The sequence below is a fragment of the Galendromus occidentalis genome, unplaced genomic scaffold (genome assembly GCF_000255335.2).
Source record: "Galendromus occidentalis unplaced genomic scaffold, Mocc_1.1 scf7180000077520, whole genome shotgun sequence".
NCBI lineage: Eukaryota > Metazoa > Arthropoda > Arachnida > Mesostigmata > Phytoseiidae > Galendromus > Galendromus occidentalis.
In genome coordinates, this window is record NW_003805508.1 from 117,525 (window position 1) to 133,569 (window position 16,045).

At 50.7% G+C, this 16,045-nt stretch overlaps 1 protein-coding gene and 2 non-coding genes across 3 annotated transcripts; 1 reads left to right on the forward strand and 2 right to left on the reverse strand.

Annotated features, from left to right (window-relative positions):
• Window positions 1-3,803: 3,803 nt before the first annotated feature.
• On the reverse strand, window positions 3,804-3,876 carry TRNAV-CAC (transfer RNA valine (anticodon CAC)). The gene has a single exon. It is a non-coding gene; the product is annotated as a tRNA-Val (tRNA).
• Window positions 3,877-4,490: 614 nt separating this feature from the next.
• TRNAK-UUU (transfer RNA lysine (anticodon UUU)) lies at window positions 4,491-4,563 on the forward strand. Its single transcript has one exon. It is a non-coding gene; the product is annotated as a tRNA-Lys (tRNA).
• Window positions 4,564-4,757: 194 nt separating this feature from the next.
• Window positions 4,758-15,696, reverse strand: LOC100903669 (small subunit processome component 20 homolog). Its single transcript, XM_003747428.1, has 23 exons — window positions 15,670-15,696; window positions 15,303-15,510; window positions 14,990-15,215; window positions 14,661-14,881; window positions 14,360-14,535; window positions 14,045-14,239; window positions 13,812-13,955; window positions 12,119-13,706; window positions 11,760-11,953; window positions 11,369-11,640; window positions 9,816-11,265; window positions 9,097-9,711; window positions 8,675-8,907; window positions 7,964-8,530; window positions 7,725-7,874; window positions 7,371-7,608; window positions 7,036-7,222; window positions 6,741-6,949; window positions 6,305-6,625; window positions 5,821-6,213; window positions 5,381-5,542; window positions 5,161-5,287; window positions 4,758-5,070 (listed from the first exon to the last, which is right to left on the reverse strand). The coding sequence occupies exons 1-23, from the start codon at window positions 15,694-15,696 to the stop codon at window positions 4,814-4,816; spliced, it is 8,160 nt and encodes a 2,719-aa protein (XP_003747476.1). The 3' UTR covers window positions 4,758-4,813.
• Window positions 15,697-16,045: the final 349 nt, after the last annotated feature.

Consider the following 16,045-nt stretch of genomic DNA (forward strand, 5'->3'; position numbering starts at 1 on the left):
ACGAAGCGGCAAGAGAGAACATTGTCAGTCTGTGATGTAGTGGCACCTTTCTGGACAGGTTCGCCCACAGGATCTAAGACGGTCGTCCGAAACTCGGAATGAGCGTCGATGGCCATGCAAACGCGTTGGAACTGCTGAAAACCCTTCGTCTCGTCAAAAACGACCTTCCCTCCGGAGTTGAGTTTTTGGATTTGCTCGGCCGTGCACCGCAAACATGTATCGGCCTTCTTTTCACGGCTTCGTGGTGTCGCAATTCGCGAGCTTTCATGCCATTTCTCGTCGAGTTCGTCAAGTCAGTGGATGATCGTTGTCTGATCATCGTCATGGCCAGCTTGGATCGAACCGAACAAGAGTTCAAGGTCCGGGAATACGATGGTCGGTCATTTATCCGTCTACCTTTTAGTGCCGCAAGCTGAACTTGAACTCGATATTCTCCTTGCCTCTCTCAGGAGCTCCTTGCCTCGTATCCTCAATTCTATGCGCTGCCGTGGAGAGATCCAATGGTAGAAAAACTGGAAGATTTCTTCATCTGTGAGGGAATCCCAGATCTGGTCATTCTGAGATCCGATGGCGCTGTCATCAGTAGGAAGGGGAGGGATGACATCATGTTCCGGAAGAAGAAAGCCTGGAAGGATTGGAAGAAGCGCATCGAGGAGTCTTCTTGATTTCGCCCCGCAATCGCAGAACGGAATCTGTTTCAAGACGAAATGAGCGGAGTATCTAGGTCAACACTCCACTCTATTCCTCGAATAGATCCAAAGCTTATTCACTATTTCTGTTGAGAATACTTCTTATTGTTAGAGGATCCGCGATCGGGAACCCTCGATGATTAGTTCAAAATATCCTCTGTCTCTCTGACGAGCTCGTCCCGCAGTGCAAGCGAAGCCTACGGCAACATCACTGTCGCCGCCCGTTTTCCCTCTCGATCGCCTGAATTTTCCTCGGATGAAACTCCAGTCCCGAGAACATACCATTCGATGGTCGGGACCGGTTTGAATTACCGAGACCTGATGTCGGCGTGAAGTGCCTCGAATCATGAAACAAACATGGGGAACTTCGAGTGCGACGGTGTGTGTGTGTGACTCGGAACGAGCTCGAGAAGCTGCTTCATTAAGGGGGGTATTCTGTTACCGAGGTGCCGACAGCCGAGTCTGATCACTTCATGCCGCGAGCCTCCGAGTCACTCCCGACCGTCGACGAACTCACAGGACATTTCGGAGCGAACACGGCTGCCGGAGTTCAGGAACGTTATACGTCTAGCGGAGCTCATGTGTAACGCCCGTAATCCGAGTTGAAATGATGTCTCACGGAGGGCGTTCAAACGGTGTCCGAAACGTTTTTCGTCGCGCTGCTGGGAGCTCCGTCGCTAGAGATCAAAGCGGCTTCCGTCAGGTTCGTCAGTAGCGCTCTTGTTAACTCGGGAGGCGTTACCGAGACATTGTTGTGTTCTAGAGCAGCAGGCCGACAGAAATCGAATAGGCTTGCTCACTCTCTAGAGACCGACGAAGTCACCGAAGAGACAAGATGCAATCACCACACTTCTGTTCGAGATGGGAGTGATCGTTTGAGACATGCCGACTTTTGAGAGAAACCGCTAACGACACGGAATGCTTGCAAGACATACTCTGAATCCCCAAATCAGCACAACGCCTTCTGAGCTTGTACAACACCCTCGGGATTCCCTCCGACTTCGACGGAGACCAGATTCTGTGACGATAGAAGCGACCGCGATATTTTCAAAATATCGGAAGAGACTGCGGACTCGATTGTAAACACCGAATTCGATTAAGTCTACCTACTTTAGACGATCTGCATTCGGTACCCGGATTTTCGAGGTTTGTGGTCGGGGCCGCCAAGCAGTGTTTTCGTGAGGGACGAACCTCGTCGATCGCCGCCTTTGGAATCGCGATGCTTCCGTCGATGATGATTCTGCCGAGTCCTCCAAACGGATCTACCGACAAATATCATGCGTCAGGCTGAAAGTGAGAAAACCGCCCTCGACTCTCGCAACTGCTGTGCGCGGCTGCAAGTCGCTTTGGTGTTGAGGTTTGATCCAAGCCAGATCTCATCGTCCGTAAAGTCCATGAGGGGCTGGGATCATCCACGGGGGCTTCTAGATGTAAGGACAGATTGGTAGGGACGGTTCCTCAATCGCGGGGCCGCTGAGGAACACTGAGGACGTGATAGTCGCACCTGAAATTGAACTCGTAGTGATATTTTCTGCAGGATGGCGCTTATCGTGACAGAATTTCCCTCATAGGAGGAGCCCGCAGAACGTCGACTCCTGAAGCCTCGGGAATCTTGCCATCCTGAATCCTGACCTAAAGTACTCGTTCGATTTTGCCGGCAAGAGGAGGAGATTCAATACGGGACTCGTACGAGTTCTCCAGCTCTTGTCGGCTAGATTTCTGGAGGGCTCCGAAGGCGAAGTTAGGACTCGATTGCATCCCGGAGTGACCTCGCGATATATCCATTGAGGGATCCGATTTCATTATCGTGCACAGGCGGAAGAATTTCTGAGTTAGCGAACCATCGTCCATTCCGCATTTCGGTTGTCCAGCTCCGTCAGGCTCGATTCGAGGGAACATGGTCGGAGGCCCTGCTGGGAGGGTTGCTTCTGGTGAAGGATTCTAGAAAGGCAGCTGGAAGACGCGAACAGCAGAGCGTGCCGACTTGCAAGTTTGAATGGCTCCAGGATCTGGAGGGATTTCTTCCGCAAAAAAGATCCGGTTCGATTCGGTTTACACGCATCAGATCAGAACTTGACCGATTCAGCGCAAGGTCTGAATCGAGTTGGACTGAGACCGCGTGATGTTCCGATTAGAGCGCCTATTAGAGGCGACCGTCGGAGTGATAATGACATCGGGACTTCTTGGATGTCACCCGCTGCTTTTACAGCTGGTCGCGGCTGTTGTTGTCGGCGATGGAATCGCGGCTCGATGGACAACGAGCTCAGATGAAGGTCCGACGCCAGAAGGCGTTCTCCCTCTGAAGTCGCTCGGAGGGCATGATGATGAGCAGGCCACAATGCACCTCATCAAGTGGCCACTCAAAATGGCAGAGACGGCATCAAGGAGCGAAGCTGAAAACGCCCCCTCAAACAGGCGAAGAATACGAGCCAGATCGAATCTCAAAGTCACCGACACTTCACCGAGCGGCCGCCGCAGAAGCTAGTCAGAGAAACGGTCCACCTCAGAGACCGAATTCGCGGTTTGAAGGAGTGATCCGCCATTTCTCCGAAACACAGTGTAGGCGTGCAAGGTCAGCCTGAAAGCCTCTGTTTCGGATTCTACCCACTGAGTGAGAGCGTCGAATATTAACAAGGAGCCGATCCAGCCAATGACAGTTTTCTGCGGAGGATACCCCGAATGTCTCAAAGGCCGAGATTAAGGGCGACGAATTGCGACGATGGTCATTCGACAAAGACTTTCCTTGGGAGTGAGCTCTGGGACTGGTCGTACGGTCGATGAAGTCGGGAATGTTCACGGTCGATAATACCTTGTTAAATTGCTCCGTTCCGCGGATCGGTAATTCCGTCCAACGAAGCCGAGTCTATCCTCCTGTGCCAATAATTATAATCTACTGAATTCCAGGGGACTGTGACACAATCGTTGAAGGAGAAATAAAATATTATCTCGAGTCACTGAGGTAGCAATCAGAAGCTCGATAATTCCGAGGAGCACGGATATGATCGCAGCTCTGCACCGTCGATTCCAAAGTTCGGACGAGGTCCAAAAATGCGGTGGTGAACAACCAGGTAGACCGAAACGAATGGGAGCGAAGGAAAAGTTTAAAAGTATATCTGTTTCCGCCCGGGATCGAACCGGGGACCTTGCGCGTGTGAGGCGCACGTGATAACCACTACACCACGGAAACCGATGTTTACCACGGAGGGATTTCTCGGAGTGTCTCATAGCTCCGAACCCGGATCGCTCTTCCTCCGCAAGGAATAGATCATATCGAGAGCCATTGATTTCCTAGACCAATAGGCACCCAACAAGCATACCCGCGGCTGCTCGATGATATCCTTGAGTTTTCGAGACTCTGGCAGAGAGGTCTGTCTTCACTTTCCCAGAGCAGACGAACTTCAGTAGTGTTTGGGACAAGAAGCCCTTTATTGTGGTGGTGCTGCTGCTGCTGCAGCCAGGGAGCTTCGCGCGAGGGAAGCGCCGACACGGCGGCCGCGCACGATGTCGGCAGAGAAATTCGGCGAACCCCATTCAGATCACGGAGCTGAGCTCTCAGACTCTGAGTGGAGCGAAACATCCTTCGTCGAGTTCCTCCAATGCAATCGAGACGGATACCCCCTCCTAGCTTCATTTCCATAGAGTTCCGGACGTATCTTCATCCACTCACTGATCATGATTGATCAGTCTGTGTACGAGGAGGCACGCGGGCTCCTGGATACCTGTGTCGCGATTTCATCTCCGTGAGGTACGATCGGAATATGTCATCGATTGCATACCCCCGTCGGACCACGTTTTTCAATCGCCCAGATAGCTCAGTCGGTAGAGCGTTAGGCTTTTAACCTAACGGTCCAGGGTTCGAGCCCCTGTCTGGGCGGCAAATTTTTGCTCATCCGATTCACTAATCACCCTTGGCCCTTCTTTGCCTCCAACGATCAGACTTTACATAACTATCCGGATGCGCCTAGGGGGAGCTGACGTTGGATGCTTCGCCTCAAAAGTACCACTACAAATCCTCCAGCGGTGGTTATGATTCGAAGCTCCCCAATGATGAGGCATTACCCCATTCAGACGAGATACCCGCGCTTTATTTGTACAGGGAGGAGCATCTTCGAATGGAGGATCCCTCAAGATGATTTCACAGGGAAATTCCCGCGCCATTTCAGTTTTTTGTTGGCTTTTTCAGCTTTGCGACGCTTCTCGCGGCGTTCGAGGTCCATTTCGGGATCCAACATCCGATCCACGGCCCTACGCTGTTTCATCCTTGCCTTCAAGCGAGCTCGATCTGTCAGCTGACTCGCGTACTTCTCTTGATAGAAGTCGTAGCCCATCTGTTTACGCAGAATATGCGAAACCTCCTTGACAAGTTGAGTGAAAGTTGCATCTGGAAAACCGCATAGTTCCATCATCGATCCGGGACATATCCACCCATATTTCAAAATACGCCAGTCCAATTCCTGCATTCGAAAGTCACCTTTATCGCCACTGCTAGCCTCGAGATCCCTGACCACCGGTCCGAGGAAATTCTGATAGAACCTCTGAAGAACTTGTCGGGGGCATTCCAAAGCTAGCGCAGCCAGCAGTTTATATAGACAGGTCCGCTGCAAATGGAATTCCGTCAGTAATCCGAGGAGAGCCATGCAGACGATCCCCACGGATTCGACAACTCCCTCACGGCGAGAAAGCTCACGTACCTTCTCTAGATTCGGTGTCCTTTCGCTACCCAAGCTCTTGAGCTCTTTCTCGATTTTATACATGAACCACTGGAACGACCGATGCCTCGACTGACTCTCGTTGTAGTCTGAAGCATCGGCGACGCTCCCCGATTCTTCGACCCCATCCAAGTATAGCAAGACCTGTAATTATTCCACCATCAAGGCTCCTAATAGAATTTCGAGAGGGCAAGAGACTCTCCTGACGAGCAACGCGAGTTCACGTGGAGTCCATAAAACCCTCCTCATAACCCAATTCCAGGAACCCGGAAGAAGGATCGGTCTTGGGGGAGTGCACGGGGAGATTATGACGACTCGCATTGGGAGCCAGAGCCGCGTCAATATTCCGTCACAATAGATTGTCCGGCACGACTGGCTACATCATAAGTGATCGGCTCCTTTCGAACATCGAGGAGACTCACCTTGGCGACGAAGAGCAGGTTCTTGGTCAATTGATTCAACAGGTCTAGAGGAGCTTGACGACTTTGGAATTGGTCCAGAAAATGTAATATGAGCTCATCCAGGACTTCTCGACCTCCTCGCGTCAGCCAACTAGTGTCCTCTCCCAGAGTTTCAGCGATGACTTTCGGCTCATACTGAGCAAAAAGCAGCCCGAAGATTTGGGCGGAAGATGTTCGAACCCAGGCATGCGGATGGAGCAGGAAGCTCTTGCAATAATCCAAGAGCTTGGCTATTGAATCAGAATGGACCGGTGAAACGATGATATTGACATGAGTCAAAATTTTCACTGTGCTGTTGAGTAGGAAGTAGATCATACGGTCCCGAAGACGTTCGTCTTTCTGGTCAATATCCATCTGTGAACGAGATCGATCTTGTTCCTGATAGCTGTGAGAGGTCGGTGAAGAGCGGGGACTATGGGAACTGCGATTCGAAGAGCTTACTCACCTCTTCTCCATCGTCTTCCGCTTTGAGGTGGTTGATAATTAACTTGAGGCAATCGTCTGCTCGGAACTCGAAGCTCTCTTTCTCCACCTCCGCAAAGCAGCCCACGACCTGAGCACCTAGACACTGTTTTTGCATTTTTGAAACATCCTGGATCCACTTCTTCGTCAAGGAATAAAGCGATGTACGAGTGTTTTCATCGAGCTTGGTCAATAGACACTTAAAGCATCCGTAGGTCATTTTCTTCATTATTTCGGAGCTGTCGTTCACCAGGCTCATCGCCAGGGGTACGAAAAACAAGAGATTCTGTCTGATGAGGATTGACTGGAAGCAGATCGTAGGGATTCGTGGGGGTACTTCCAATGCGCAAATGAAGCACTCCGATGGTCGTCATGACTCTAGCCTTTCGACAAGACTTATTGATAGCGAGAGGACCCACCTCAGGATACTGCTTGATGATTTGGTAAACCATCTCTGCGGCGCTCCGTCTACCATCTTCGACAGCGTACTCAAGTTGTCCCAAATAGAAGGAAACGCATTTCTCGCGCAGCTTCGGCTCGATCGGATAATCAAAAAGATACTTCTGGTAAATTGTGCGAGCTTGATTGCGAATCACGGCCACCGGCTCCTGGATCGACATGTCAGCCACTGCGGCGAGAGAAAAATTCCCTTGACTTACATATATTCTCTCCGAAAGAGTTAGGTAACGAAGATCGATAATCATGGATGCTGACCTTTTTTCATTAACTTGTGGAGCTCGGGCAAGTTCACTCCCTTTCCGATAATCGTTCCAAGTAGAGCAAAAGCTACGACTTGTCGTTCTACATCACAGATGTCTGACTCGACGTAGGTCAGAAGCATTTTGTATTGCTCTTCAGTAAAATGCGCATCCTTCTGTTCTTCCAGGATACAGCGAACAGTCTGCGGAGAAAAGTCAAAGTCACAAAGCGCTGTCGGTGAGGCACGTCGGAAAGGCGAGGTTTCCTTCTCTTTTTTTACTTCATGGATATTTTTCCTACTTTTCCTCATGGGTTTCCCATGATGTGAGGGAGCATGGGATCAAGTATACCTTAAATGCGGCGATGAGCATTTGATAATTCACGCCAGCCTTCTGAGTCGTCCCGAGGTATTTATGGATAATGCCCATGGAACTTTTCACAATCACGGGGAGATTTTCTCCGAAAGCTGGCAACGGATAGTGGAGCAGCTGTTGTATGACTACCATGACTTCAGTAACCACATTGACGTAGGAGCAGCGCTGTAGACTACACAAGGCTTCGACGAAAGGGTTCAACATGCCGAGCAGTCTGAAAGCATGAGAATCTGAGCTGCGCTGACTAGGATAAGGCGATCGATGCACCCTTCAAGGGGACTGAAGGGGTTGATAAATGTGTTCCGAATGGAGTTCGGTGTCGTCGCTCACTTGTTCATCTCAGCACCTCGATGCTTGCGCAAAAGATCCCGCAATACCTTCAAGGCAGTGCATATGAGCACGTGTACGTTAGCTTTGGTCGAGACGAGGGCGATGGACGCGCCTCGAGCCGGAGCCTTCGGAACCAGGAAGACATCTGGCCTGCAAATGAAACTTCCGTACTGAAATGATCGACATGGGGAGTTTTAATAGTATGTACGATAATCGGAGTTACAATGCCGACTTCTTACTTTTCTATAGGGGGTTCATTCTTCACGTTCTGCCCGTTCTTCTGCTCGGCCTCTGCGCCGATCTCTTTCGCAAGAACCGGGTCAGTCACGAGAAGTCGAGCCGCGTTCTCTTTCAGAAGCTTGTAGCAGAAGATGAGGATCCGAGCTTTGCTCAGGCCTTCGTTGCGTTCGATTCCCTGACCGATCTCCTCGAGAATCTTTTCGCACTTGGCCAGCGTTCTAGCATTATTGCTAGTCATTAGTTTGTTCTCGATCGTGTCAAGGACTGTCTGGAGCTGCTCGTCTGAAACCACTGCCGCCAGTATGCGGAACATCTCTATCGACTTAGACTTCTTGGCTTCATCTGTTTTGACTGTGATCCCGGTGATATCTTTCTCATCGGCGATGATGCCGAACTGTTCCTGCATGCAGATCTCCAAGAGGTCATCGACGCATTCCTCCAGGTCACCGGTTTGCATTTGGGGACGCGCGGCCTCCAGGACCGCATGGACTGAGAACGACAGGACGTGCAATTGGAAGCCCCGCGTCAGAAGCGAACGCATTTCTCGGATCATGTATTTCAGGTAACTGGAATAACGATCATATCAGGCGGATATCCTCCGATTCAGGCCAATAACATCCGGAAACTTCCCGTAAATGAGATGCCGAAAGGTGAAAAACGAGGGGTGGAAGAAACTTGACATGGCGAGCAAGAATTTCATGCGAACTCACCATGGTCCCAAGATCTGGATAATTTTCACCAGAGCGGCCCGCGCGGTCTCTCTCACCGGCAGAAGTCTGGACTTCAAGAATACGATCACTTTAAGCAGGACAGATGGGAGGTTCTTTCGGAGGAATATTTTGCTCGGTAGAAGACTGAGGAGCTTGACTATGGCGACCGCGATCGGAACTCGCAAGACATCATTTTCCTCGTTGTCGTCCTCTTCGTCTTGAGAGTAGTAGCTCTGCGAAGTAGAACGGGGTCGGTCATTCTGTCAGGGCCTTATCTTTTCCCTGGATTCGGGGTTGGCGCCGACGGACCCGCGTTCCCCACGAGGAGGATGGACGGGATGTCTTCCCTTCATGATCAATCTTCATTTCTCTTTCCAAATGAATATATCGCGTCATTGCTCGCGATGACAATGAACACACACCTTTCGAACGATGGCTGTTTGAAGTCGTGTGAGCAAGAGATCTTTCAGGGTGACGAGAATATCCTTCCCCACCTTGACGTCCACAACCGTGACCGTCCCGTCCGGGGGAAGATCCGACGCCTCCTCGAGCGGCAACGTTTTGAGCTGTTCCTCGCCTTCGGCCTCGAGGTCAACTTCATTTTCGAGCGATATGGGGACATCGGGAGTCGGCAGGGCGATTTTATCCTCGAGACTCATCTTGCCGTATGACATCGCCGTCATGTTCTCCTCGAAGATTGTGATCGTTTGACTCAAATCGAAATGGAAGGCGTCTAATAAAGTGACCACGATTCTCACAACCAGTTTTTGACTGGATTTCACGGCGCAGAGATCTTTGTTTCCCAAGAACACGATATATTTTTCCAGGAGTCGGGCGTAGCTTTTCCAGGGCAGCTTTTTCGCCAAGACCCCGAGATTTCCAATGGCGGCTTCAGCGATGTTCTGTTTCGAGTATTCGTCTTTCAGCACGAATGATTCTGTCAGAGGCAGGAAAACGTCTTGAATCACTCGCTGGGATACGGTTCTCTTGGCCAGGACTTGGGAGAGTCGATTCAGAGCTCGAGCCCGACGATGGATCTGAAAATCATCGAATTTCCATCGAGGGTGAGGACTTGTACGGTTCGACCGCTGCCGGGCCGGATCAGCTGCTATGTCTTTGGATAATGTGGAGGAACAATTACCTGAACGTGGATGATGCATTCGAAGAAGTCCTTCTCTTTCTCTGTGTCCTGGAAACTCTTCAACTCCTCGAACATTTTACGATCTTTGCAAGTCGTCAAAATATGCGACAAGAGCTTCACGCTTTCGTGGCGCGTGGTCTCTCTAGAGCTCCGAAGGCCCTTCCGGAGCCCAGCGTAAATTTCCTGTTCCACGCACGTTTGGAAGAACGATTCATGACCCTCGTCGAGGAGGTCGTGACAGAAGGTGATGATCTTCGTGAGAGCGTACGTCGCCGCATCTCTCAAAGACAAATCATCGCTGGTCATCGAATTGTAGAGACAATTATGGATCAGCGGTAGCGCGGAATTCACGGCTGGAGTTTTCATCGTTTCGATCAAAGCGACCAATTCTCTGAAGCCTCTTATGCGACGAAGGTAATCAGGTTCTTCTGCCAATCGAGGATCCCACGAATTGACATCCTTCAAGATTTCGCAAATACTCGAGTTTACTTCAGGGATCCTCGTCGAGAGAGTTTCGAAGATCTCCACGAGAACATTCCTCCCGCTTCTGTCGGTGACAGAGCTCCAGAGGCGGCACAACGACGGATAGACTTTCTCAAGGGAGTCCGCCCTTGCGGCAACGTGTTTTATGATGGTCAAGGTCTCGAATTGAGATCGATCTTCGCCTTGTTTACTGAGTTTCCTCTCCTTGAAGAAGCTGGGGACGATGACAGCAAGCATGTGGCTTGCCAACGTACGGTCCTCGTTGTACTGGCTGAGTTTGTAGAGTATGAAGCGATCGAGGGGATCGAGGGGTTTCTTCGACTGCTCGATCTGAGAGAAAGGCTTCGAGAGCAAGATGAACGTGTACGGTAGCACCACCCGGAATCCTAGTGAGGCCTCTGAAATGTCCGACAGCTCCACGTCGTCGGGGTCATGGGCGATGAGCGCCGCCCCGCTTTCGGACCCGACGTCGCTCAACAGGAGCCGAACCACGTTCTTTATCTGCTTGACCACCTTCTCCGTGGTGTTCGTCAATTGCAATATGAACATGAGATCAGACATGATCGTTCGCGTTATGTCGTTCCGGTTCCTGAGAGCGAGCAGAAATTGGAGACGCTCCTTCGACGCGAAGCAAGAAACCAAACGATAGACTCGAGCCGCGGCGTCCGTTGGGTTCCGTCCGTGTTCCTGGAGCGCGCGCCAGACATAGGCGTCGAAGAACGCGTGTACGTCCATGATATCCATTGCGTAGTGGTCGAGGTCGTTGAAATAGATCAGCAAGATGTCGACGCAGAGGAGTCGGATACGTTTCATGGACTGCAAGTAGATCATATGAACCTCGGCGGCTCTGTCGCCCGCGAGATTGGTGTAGCGCAGGATGACCAGGACGGCTCTGAGCAGCAGGGGCAGGAAATCTGGGAGAACTCCAGCCATGTGCTTGATGACGTTTCGGATATTAAACAATACTCTGCAAGTACCAGGGATAATCAGCTCCGATTGATTTCAAGGATCCGATCCACACGGCTCGCGCCCCCATAATCGCATTTGACTGAAGATAAAACGGAACTCACTGTTTCAGGCGACGCACGGGCATTGCCCTCTCCGGATCGAAGGCCAACGTCTCGAGAACCTCAGAAGTGGAATTGCTACCGAGTTCGATTGTCAGGAACTTTTTTAGCGGTAGAATGATAAGTTCGATGAAGTAAAGGAGATCAGACTGTTGGGAGCTCGCCAGAAAGCGTAAGACGGCTTCATGCTTAGTCGCGGTCCGAGATTTCGAGCGATGGCCAGTTTTCTTGGTTAGCATTCGGCCGAAGAGAAGTCTCATGACGAAGGGCAAAATCTAGAATAGAGAACCATGTTGAGAGGAGGTAGTTCCACATGACGTTCTTCCCGAGAGTTTTCAACCAATCTAGTCATTGAGACCTTCGATGCATCGCTCGCGAGTGGAGTTCAGCGAACCTTTTTCCGCTCCTTATCCGACAGTGATGTCTGTGTGTTCTTGAGCTTTTTGGCTCGCGATTGCGTCGTATCGACTTGATCACCCTCGTCCGTCGGTCGATGCGCGAGGAAACAGTCGTTTAAAACGCCCATCCACTCTTTGTCGTCGAGGAGCTTCACGAGATTCTCCTTGTGACTCGAAACAATCTTCTTTCCTGCAGATATTTTGTTTTTCCTCATCAGACACCTTATTATCAATCATCAGACCCCTAAAGCTTGAGAAGACTGAATTCGTGGAAATGTACGCAAGCTTCTCCGGGTATAACCCCCAATAATTACTCCCGCCGTGAGCAATCTCGTGAGGCACATTGGTAACTCACCGCAAGCGCAGAGACATTCCACGGCCAATTTCTGGATCGAGGCGTCGGGGAGCATCAGAAGGTCCATGAAACAAGCTTCGATATCGTTACGATTCTCAATTTTCTTCAAATCGGACTTCAACAAAGCGCTGAGAGCCGCTTGCAGACACTTTATGGGGTTTCTCGTCAAACCGAGTTTCAATTTCCCTTGACCAGCCGCAACGCCGTATTTCGAGCGGCGGCGCTTCTTCGCATGAACTTCTCCACTGACGCTGAGGCTGTCGTCTCGTCCGAGATCGGTTTCTTCGTCGGTGTCCTCGTCGATGATGATTGCTCCCTCCAGATCAATTTTTACAACGTTGGATGGTTTCTGAGGTTCTCCATCGACTTCCATGGATTCATCTTCGGGTTCGACGTTGAGAAGAACATTTTCGCTCGCGATGAATTCCGATCTCGGTCTGAATTCTCTTTCGTAGAATTCGAGGAAATGTCGGCGGGGTACCTCGCTCAAAACAGCTGAGTTCTCTAGGAGTTCGATCACATTCCAGAGGAATACTCTATGCAGCTCGTAATCTGTGTTTTCGAAGGTCTCCCTGACGTTCACGATTTCCCTGAGGACTGGGTTGTCGAAGGACTCGTTGACGGTGTCGTTGTCGCCTCTGATACCGCTAAGGACGATGTTAGTAGTCTCTCCGAGGTGTCGATCGAAGATTTGCCAGAACAGCTCGTAATCGACATAGGAAGCGATCAGTTCCTTCACTGTCGGCCAGAGCTGGCTGAAGTTGATGTACAACTGACCGAAAAGGAATGCCAATGAGCAACGGGACATTCCAGCATCGACCGAGCACTTCAACACTGTTTCGAATCTCAATTTCTCCATGAGGTTCGTTCGGTTCTTGAACTCCTGCACGGTCACAGCAACGCTCTCCAAGGCCAACATATAGCGGCAAACCGACATCTTGCCCTTCGGAACCTTCTCCTCGGGGGCTTCGAACTGTGACAAGATTCTCAGTGTCAAGAATCTGACGATAGCGTGGGGCGAAGCCAGCTGCCACCAGAGTTCCTCGAGGAGCTCTTCTCTGAATGCTTGCTTCTCCGTCTTCCCGATGCTGTGCAGTGCCAGATCCATTGATCTCAGGACGGAGGGCTTCTTGAAGCTCTTCAATAGCGCTATGAGACCAGCGGGATCGACTTTCTTCTTGAAGGACACGAGGGAACGAACACATTCTTGGACGCAAACCAGGTGGAGCTCGCAAACGTTCTCTACCTTGACTGTCAAAAGACACTTCAGAGCTCTCTCGAGCAGGAACCCTGCATTCTCCGACAGGAGATTTCCTCTCAGGTGGCGGATCAAGACGCAAGATTCCCAGAACCGCTCAAGAGCGCCTCTATCTCCCATTTTCGGCTCCCTGAGCCTTAGTCCATCTACGATAACGGAAACCAGATGAGACTTTGGATCGAAATGCAGGTTGTGTAGGTGCTTCCATGGCTTCACATCGGAACCGCAAAGGATTTTCGTTGCTGCTAACTCTTCCAGTTTTGTCAGCAGATGCAGTGCGATCGTCGAATCCAGTTTCTCGCAGTAACTCCAGAATTTTGGGATCATGTACTGAAAATAGAGGGAACGTTGAAATTCGGAGACCAGGCGGATCAATCCTGGTTCAGTCCGCGCGTCCGTTCAGCTTCGGAGCGCATCGGGGATAGATTGACGAACCTTCTCGAAACAAGAGAGCTTTGAAGTTTTCTCGAGCATATCGATCAGAGCTTCCTCCGGGGCTGCTTGTGTAGAGTCCACAAACGCATCTACCACGGAACTCAGTGATTTCTCTGAAGAATTTCGACTTTCACAGGTGAACAACTGGAAGGGATAGAGGCGCTGGCCATTATTCATGCTCACGACACTTGGCAACTCCTCGATCCGTGTCCCGAGTGATCGTGTTCACTTACAACAAGAGCAACTGTATCCAAGAAATGCGCGAACGCTTCCTCAGGACAGCAGCTGAATGCCTTCTCAATTGTTGCGCAGACCGCATCAGGATCGATGATGAGTTTCCCATTCTTGGACGCAACCATCTCTCTGAAGCACTGACACAACGCGGCGAAATGACTCGCAGAGAGCTTCTCAGACGATAGCAAGGCCTCCTGCAACGCAATTTCGATTCCCGTTGAGCGATGAATGAAAGGGATTCTAGAGGCTTTCCTTCGGTCGACCGAGCTCGAGGACCTCGGAAACAGAGAAAATTGTGAGGGACGTGAACTCACCTGAAGTGTGTTCCATACGAAGCCTATGTTTTCAGTGGTAACGTGGTTGCACAGGAGCTCTAGTAGGGTCCTCACGATCGTCAGTCTTGTTTCTGATGATTCGCCTTTTTGAGCGATTCTCTGGATGATAAGCGGGAAAACTTCCTCCGAGCACGAGTGGAGACGAGTCTTGACTCCTGCATCACAACCGATTCGAATGAGTATTTTGTTCGATACCCCGTAGATCGATTCTCGGTACATGCACTGTTTTGCTCTAGGACGGAATCGACTTGAGGAAGCTCCTCGTGGGCGGTGAGTTTACCTTTGATCATTTCGAAGAGGAGAACGCCAAAGCCCCTGGCCAGACCTTCATCTTCCTCGGCTCGGCTGAAAACAAGATCGAGGAGAGCGGCTTTTTTCGGAACTTTCCTCATCAAGAACGCAAAGCTCTCAGCTGCAAACGCTTTCATGTAATCCTTGCGGTTCTCCGAGAGCAGAGGTTCGTACAGGACGAACACTCGCTCGATGTCAGGGACCATGAACCTGGGGAAATATCAAGATTGACACGTTTCGATCGATCTCACTCAGCGGTCTCGCAAGCGTTGCCGAGGATATTAATCAAAGGCAGAAAAGTTCGCGAATGCCCCTCACCGCCATTGGAATTTGAAGAGGTACGCCAAGCAGGTGAAGACTTGTTCAATAATCTCCGCATCCCGGTCTTGGAGGTGGGTGCTCGTGATGATCTCGAAGAAGGTCGCGAACTCAGGATAGAAATCTGCCTGAAGGTCTCGGGCAAGGGCCACAACCAGTTCGAGGTTTGGCTCCAGGCACGCGGAACCCCTCTCAGAAAGCTGACGTTGCAGTAGCTTGGAAATGCCTGAGAGAGACGCATGATATTGACATGAAGTCTAAAACCCATTCTATTTCTGGGAAATATACACCTATTCTAACATAAGAGCTTCACCCTTTTTGGCGAGGACCAGTTGGGGGAGAGTGTCGACATCTGGGCCGACCAGATCGACAAGCTGAGTGAACTCTTGAGTGCAGTTTAGCTCGAGCCATTTGTCGAGCGTTTCCCTGAAGTGAGTCTCTGCATGCGTTCCATCAGACGCATTGCGGTTGATGCGGTGAATGACATCTACACTGATCGCAGCAACACGTTCCGAGAAGGACTGCGGAAAAATCGGCCCGAGTTCAAATTGGCGATATTTATTCGTGTCAAAGACATCTCATTCCGGCTTACAATGCCGGGTGTTCGGGAGTTATCACTGACCATAGAAAATTGAGATGCAAGCCATAAAGGAGATCCTCCAAATGCAACTTCCACAAACCTTGAAGCGTAATTCTTCTCGTCCCATTATGAGACTTCCTCAAGAAGCACGAAAACCTCTACGAATCTAAGACCATTCCTTGAGCCGATTCTATATCAGCTTAATTAGAGTTCTTCCCAGTGAGCTGAACATTCTCTCATAACATAACTACGGCATGCGTTCGAGTTGATGTTGTTTACATCGCGCACGTGGTACCCTTTCCCCTAGGAAGGCGCCAGATTCGAGCGGAGCTCACAGGCCTCGCACAGTCGGGGGGATAATAATCATATGATCATTTATCAGTGATCGTTGTGACATGAAGCTCCGTTCAACTGATCGACTGAGTCCACATTTAGTTTGTGGGGTGCGGAGGGCGCGATCGCCACATCTCGAGCAG